General features: G+C 38.7%; 1 protein-coding gene across 1 annotated transcript; it reads left to right on the top strand.

Annotated features, from left to right (window-relative positions):
- The first annotated feature begins 725 nt into the window (after positions 1-725).
- Positions 726-5613, top strand: LOC148034870 (putative pectinesterase 53). Its single transcript, XM_087679806.1, has 5 exons — positions 726-1341; positions 1492-1663; positions 3268-3474; positions 3788-4023; positions 5165-5613. The coding sequence occupies exons 1-5, from the start codon at positions 911-913 to the stop codon at positions 5310-5312; spliced, it is 1194 nt and encodes a 397-aa protein (XP_087535932.1). The 5' UTR covers positions 726-910; the 3' UTR covers positions 5313-5613.
- Positions 5614-7293: the final 1680 nt, after the last annotated feature.

The raw sequence follows: 7293 nt of genomic DNA, 5'->3' as shown, positions 1-7293 counted from the left end.
CTAAAACATTAAGGACCTTCCGGTGAGATTTGAGCAAAAAGAAGAAATAATTACTAGACATATATTGAATTTTCTCAATATGTTCTCCTAATAGTTTTAATTCCAAGCTCCAAGGAAATTTGGTTGGAGGCATCGCCCCATGGCATAGGCCTATTAGAGCTATAGATTTATAGATTTTAGCCACATGTTCGAACCAATGGAGAGCAAAGAGATGGCCACAATGACTTCTTCTTTGATTTTTCTCTAATTGAGATTCAAATCGCTTTGCATTACTTGGCCTCCAACCTTCTTCGTTCCTATTTTATGTGTTTGATTAGCCTTGTTGAGAAGAACTTGGCTCAACCCTAGGAGGAGGCAAGTTGGGAATTCATGGTCTTCGTTGGAGGATTCAAGCCTTGACCCCTAAGTCTAGCAAAGCTATTCCATTTGGGTAAAGGTTAATAAGAGTTCTTGATCTAGTGGGGCCGAGGCAGCGTTGGCAACCTTGAGCATGCACACGTTGACTACTTGTGTGCTTGGATCTGCAATGTGCATGGACTGACGTAATATGGAACCCTTTCTACTCTCTGTGGCTCTGCTTGTGTGGACCGATTTTTTAGTGATTAGCTCACTAGATAGCATTTATTATGATGGAGAATCGCGATTAGGCGTGCCTATAATCCAGCGAGTCCTTTGATATAAAGAGGGGCTCTGTAAGGAAGAAAGCTCAAGCCTCCTGACAGAGAGGGAAGGGAGATCTTCTTTTTTGCAGCTTTTGGAAGGGCTAGGCGAGGTTCAACAATGCCTAGGCATAAAGCCTGGAGCATATGATTGCTGGCACAGAGAGAGAGAGAGAGAGAGAGAGAGAGAGAGAGAGAGAGAGAGAGAGAGAGAGAAGTTCCTTAAGCGCTAGCTCAATTAACTGACAAGCATGATGATGAGTATAAGGAGATTAGTGCTGCTGTATCTATTGATGCAATATATAAGCCTTGATGACCTGGTAAGAGAGTGTGGTCATGGCGTTAGTGCTGGAGTTGGCGTAATCCGAGGTGTGGAATGCACGAGAAGCTTAGTATCAACCGATGATAACGAATTGTATGAGATGAAATCGAAGGACTTTCTAGACTGGGTGGCTCGTGTGGGATCGAAGAAGCAGATTAACGATAATGATAAGGCGAGTATTAACAAGGATAATCACGTGATTAGTACTGATGGTGCCAGCTTTGGGGCGGAGAAGGCGGCGGCCGTGATTACAGTGGCCGGCAGTGGGGCCCAGTTCTCGAGCGTGCAGAACGCCGTCGATTCCGTGCCAGCTGGCAACAGCCAACGTGTTGTCATCCAGATCGCTGCGGGCCTCTACCAGTTCTCTCTCTCTCTCCCCCAAAGACGATGACTGATTACCGTTGCATCCTTAGGATTTAATAATTGCAATTATTATTGGACCTTGTGCTGGTTCCATCTGATTTCATCTCATCTTGTGTTGCTCGTATAATGCTTCCACGTGTCCTCCAGAGAGAAGGTCCACGTGCCCTCCAGCAAGCCTTACATCACCTTCCAAGGAGCCGGGGCCGCGTCCACCACCATCAGCTGGCATGACACCGCCTCTAGCGCTGGAACCACCCAAGGTAGCGCCTCCGTTGCCATCGACGCTGGCAACTTCATCGCCAAAGGTATCACCTTCAAGGTAAGTAACGCGGTACTGACCAATGAATATCGTTTTCAATTGAATGCGAGAGAGCTTTGAGAATCCATGCCTTTCATTTTTGGATACTCTATCTTATTCACCCGGACCGCGGGCCTGGATAAGCATTTGCGACTAAGAGTGCAGCGACCCCTCGACTTGCCAGACATATCAGATGTCCAATAAGTCGAGTTTCCATCATGTGGCACGCTGGCATGCTTTTTTCTCTCCTCCTTACTAAAATTACAGCGACTTTTACTTTCAAATGCAAGTAATAACTCGAGAAGTAACATGACTAACTATACTTTCTAAGTTTCTTACAAGTCAACCTAACAAGGCACATCGACTCTTGAATTTTCTATATACATATACATATATTTTACGTTAATAGATAGTGAATGGTGGTGTGGGGATGTCAACAATCGTAGGGTTAAGGCTCTCTTTTGCTTGCTAATTTTGAAGAAAATCTTGTTAGGTGATGGTCACATGGCACCACTTCTAAGGGTGGTGCCACACATTTAGCTCTCAGTAGACTTTGTGGGAGTCTTGCAAGTAAACTAAATATGGTGTGGCATGTTCTTTTGTCTCCTTACTAAAATTTGGCAACCTTTACTTTGAAATTCTAGTTGAGTTAGGGAGATATCCCATTGATGGGCTTGAACCATGGACCTACTAGAGCTCATGCACTCTTCCTTCCAACTAAGCTACTACTTTCATCCCCATATTTTCCCTCATTAGTACGAAACTAAATTTATTGACACCTTTGATGTGAGACAATAATAAGGTCCATGGTGACACTCATATATAAGACACTTGTTTCTCCATGCTTCCATTTGTTTCCATGCAACTCTTGCCAGAGCTAGCACCTCCACCAACCTCTTTCAAGTTCCATAATTAATTAGAGCATGGCTTCCAAGTTTCTAAAAAGCTCAAAGAAAGTAAATGTCTAGTTTATAGGTATTTTCAATTACATCAATAAAGACATACGTGATGTTCTAACTCACCCCGCTAAATGATAATTCTTAACCATTGTTCATTGATCAATCTCAACCCTCTCAACCTAACTTTATCAATGATTGAGAGGCTAGGGCTTCTCCTTGGATCAATGGAAGGTGTCTTTAATTTGGACCAATGTTTTCCCATCATGATTTTAAATAAATCTCAATAGCAATCATGTTTTGATCACACTGAAGTGTCATGGTTCATGGGCTCAAAATTCAAGTCTAACCACTGTCATGTTCAATCAAAGGCATATTGTATAATGGTATATGATTTATAATTTAAGCTAGTGTACAACTAGAAAATTACACCATAACCAATGTAAATGAAGAATTGGAGAAATTTTGCATCATATTAAAATGGCAACTCCCACACAAGGTCACTCGTTTTTGCATTCCTTAAATTTATCACCTACTTTCAATACAAATTTGTGACTTTGTTGCAGTGAAACTACTTGCACATAGATAGTTCATACCAATGTTTAAAGATAGGTGCTTTTATATAGGCATATGATATACTGCGGTATATGAGCATGTGACATACGTTCTATAATACTTGCCTACATTTAATACTTGTATTCTCTAATGTTGTCATTTAAACACATGTAGAACTCATCACCTTCTCCACCAGTGGGGTCCACAAACAAGCAAGCAGTTGCTTTGAGAATCTCAGGTGATCAAGCCGCATTCTACAATTGCAACTTCTTGGGCTATCAAGACACCTTATTTGATGATGAAGGGAGACATTATTTTGAGAGTTGTTACATTGAAGGATCTGTCGACTTCATATGCGGAAATGGCCAATCATTATACAAGGTAATAAATAAGACAATTATCTTTGTGGACTCAAGATGAAACTCTAATATTGGACAAAAGAGTCATTAAAGCTCTAACAATGCAGAAGATAATCATTCACCAGTTGAATGTATCCATTTGCAATCATCAAATTCTTCCTTCAACACTACTTTGGGTTAACAAAATTTACTTGTCACAAAGTCTCTACCATTCACCATTGAACACAATGCTTTCTTAGAAAAAGAATTAGTTTCTTTTTTACTTTAATTCTATTTGCAAAAAATAGGAATTGTAATATTTTATTAAACAGGGTGAAGTGCATTTTTGTACTTAGGGTTGTGAGCTCCATGCACTACAACGATCTACAGAATCCTTGACAGCACAAAGGAGAGAAAGCCCTGGGGAGAATACTGGATTCTCTTTTGTGGATTGTAAGGTGACAGGTGCTGGCATGGCTTACTTGGGAAGAGCTTGGGGACATTACTCAAGAGTGGTGTTCTCTTTCACTTACATGGCTGACATGATTAAGCCTGTAGGATGGTACAATTGGGGCGATTCAAGTAGAGAAAAGTAATTATCTTCACTATCATCACCATTATTGAATGTGAAAAATGTAAATGATTGATTACAAAATTGCTTGCATTGAGTTTCCCAATATTGTATTCTGAGAGCTCTATTTATCTTGACTCAAATCCTAAGGGGATCATGCTTCAAATCATAAAACAAAAAACACAAAGTAGGATATCCCCTAGTACTATATGCCTTTAACATAAAGTAGCTTTTTTATATTTGTAGGAGAAATTCAAAGGGACCTTAGTTCACCTCAATCCAATGCATAGAGAATTCATTATTTGTGCACAAAGGTAATATAATTGTTTTAAGGTCTAACATTGAGCTAGAAAAAGGAGTTACCAAGCTACATATGCTAAAGTTAGGAAAAGGGAATCACTGCCTTAATCATTATTGCTATCCTAAGTGTTGAAAATTTAGCACATCAAAGTTATTGTAAATATTTGAATAGCACCTCCAAATGTAGAGGGGTGCTCGTAAGTACCATAAATCACATGCAACAAAGTAATTACTAAGCTATGGCCACCCTTCCTTACCATGACCCTTGTTCCCAAGGCTATAGTAATGACTTTTTTGACATACTAGACCTTATATGTGAGTATTGATATACATACACACACAAACATGAGTGAATGCAAATGTGTTGCGTGTGTGCACACACATAAACACATGCAATATACATGTACATGCATGCATGTGCGCGTGTGCACGCACACGCACACACGCACACACGCGCACACGCGCGCGCACACACACACACACACACACACACACACACACACACACACACACACACACACACACACACACACACACACACACACACACACACACACACACACACACACACACACACACACACACACACACACACACACACACACACACACACACACGCATGCACGCACGCATGCACACATGCACGCACACACACGTACACGCACACGCACACGCACACGCACACACTTATGTACTTATAACCATGTGTTTATACATCAAAATCTATACATATGTCTAGACAAAATAATGCTCATCTTATCACAAAAATTCATATTTTCCATTGAATTAACATTTACTAAAGTCCCTTATAGAAAGTATCACTCAAATCATGTTTTTTTTTTCTCATTTTATGATTTGACAGCAAAGTGTTTTTCGGGCAATACAAGTGCACTGGCCCAGGTGCTATTCAAAGTGGGAGAGTGGGTTGGTCCCATGAACTTTCAGATGCTCAAGCAGCGCCTTTCCAATCATTGAGCTATATTGATGGATCTTCATGGGTGCAAACTTAAGAAACCCAAGAGTTTTGAAGAAAAAGAGAGGGGGCATAAAAAAATCATCATCTATGTTTGTCTACATTGGCAACACTTTCTTTTCTCAACTTGTACAATCATAAAGCCCATACCAATTTGTGGACCATGTGTATATAATCATCATGCATCACACTATTTATATCTTCAAAATGGACTAGTGCAAGTGCAATGGCTATTTCTTACTAGTTCTAAAGAAGAACCTATGTATGAGAATAATGGACACATATCTTGAAAGCTACTTCCTAAAGTAGTTGAAAGAGAAATACAACTATTAGAAATTGAATGCTCAATGAATTATCTAGTAATGTGCAAATGCACTAAACATATCTACAATATTATTTAGTTTATATTGTTGATGTTGAACTTGTTAGATTCTACAAGTAAACAAATTTGGTTCTTCTTTTCCGGCTTTATTGAATTTGGATAAACCATACATTGTTCCAAATTCGGTTATCTGTCATGATTTATGTAAAGAAGAGAAACTCTTCTTTTTTGACATGGAAAAGGAAATCCATAATGTTTACCTTCATCTTGCTTTTGAATATTTTTCTTTAAGTCACTATATACTTATTGACATTTTAAAAGATTTTTCATTTATTTGAGAATTAAAATAGTTACCTCTTCCAATCCCTCTTCCCTCTCTCTCTCTCTCTCTCTCTCTCTCTCTCTCTCTCTCTCTCTCTCTCTCTCTCTCTCTCTCTCTCTCTCTCTCTCTCTCTCTCTCTCTCTCTCTCTCTCTCTCTCTCTCTCTCTCTCTCTCTCTCCTCCCTCCCCAACAATGAACGTAGAAAAACATCCCCCTTCTCGCTAGGTGGGCTCTCACTTCTTAGTGGGTATCCTTGCAAAAGTTATAATTTTCAGTGTAGCTTGATATCTTCTCAATGAAATAGTTAAAGAAGTCCCAAATCCTTATACAATTAAGCCTCACTTCAACATATACATGTCTCAAAAACCATGACTTAAAGTAGAGAAAAAATATTTTTTAAAAAGGATATGTAAACTAAAACTTAGAATGAATGTAAAAACAACACCTTCCTACAACAACAAAGATCTTAACCCAATCTAGACCCTCCTTTACAAAAGGCTACCCTTCCCACATTGGTAAATTGTAGACACATTCACCTTAGGATCTCATTTTGCCAACAAAATTTAGACCCTCCTTTAGAAAAGTCTACCCTTCCCACATTGGTAAATTGTAGACACATTCACCTTGGGATCTCATTTTGGCATGCTCTTGTAAAAGTCTACCCTTCCCACATTGGTAAATTGTAGACACATTCACCTTAGGATCTCATTTTGGCATGCTATTGTGATTTTATCCCAACTTCTCCTTTAAGGATGTAATAATTATGATTATTGATCTAGACAAGGATTGAACTTGTATTTTCATATTCTTCATCATAATCTAGACTATTTCACATGTGTTGCAACCAATATAGCTTAGTGTAGTTCTTGTATAGGTTACGTAGCAAAATTAGTCCTAATTTAAATGATAAGATGAGGCCATTACTATTTATAAGCTATACTAATGTTTTACAACTTAGAAGATGAAGGAGAACATATGATGTTCAACTTGAATAGGCATCTCTATAGTTACTTCATTTATATTGTTGAGTAGGCAAGATGAGGGATTTCCAATTTTTATCTAATTTTATACTTCTTATTCACATTGGTGCTTGTGTCATTAGTACATGATTTCTGCTACTTCAATAAACATGCATAATCATTGATTACCTACATACATGGATAATCTTAGGGCCAATTCCATTTAAGAGTTTTAGTTTAATTGAAGTGAGATATTAAATGAAGATGTCACCTTCAACCTTTGCAAATCAAATATGATTGACCATGGGGAGAGGTCCAGTCCTTTGTTTGAGAGCCTAAAATAAAACTCCAATTTTTTAATCCCTTTGTGAAGTCCTAAAGGTCCAAAGAAAGTGTCACCATGCTTCTTAGAAAT

The sequence above is a fragment of the Lygodium microphyllum genome, chromosome 6, assembly GCF_053477565.2.
Source record: "Lygodium microphyllum isolate KBCC chromosome 6, Lygodium_microphyllum_v1.1.10, whole genome shotgun sequence".
Classification (NCBI taxonomy): domain Eukaryota; kingdom Viridiplantae; phylum Streptophyta; class Polypodiopsida; order Schizaeales; family Lygodiaceae; genus Lygodium; species Lygodium microphyllum.
Note: the sequence above shows the minus strand (reverse complement) of the source record. Positions and strands in the feature narration are given on the sequence as shown.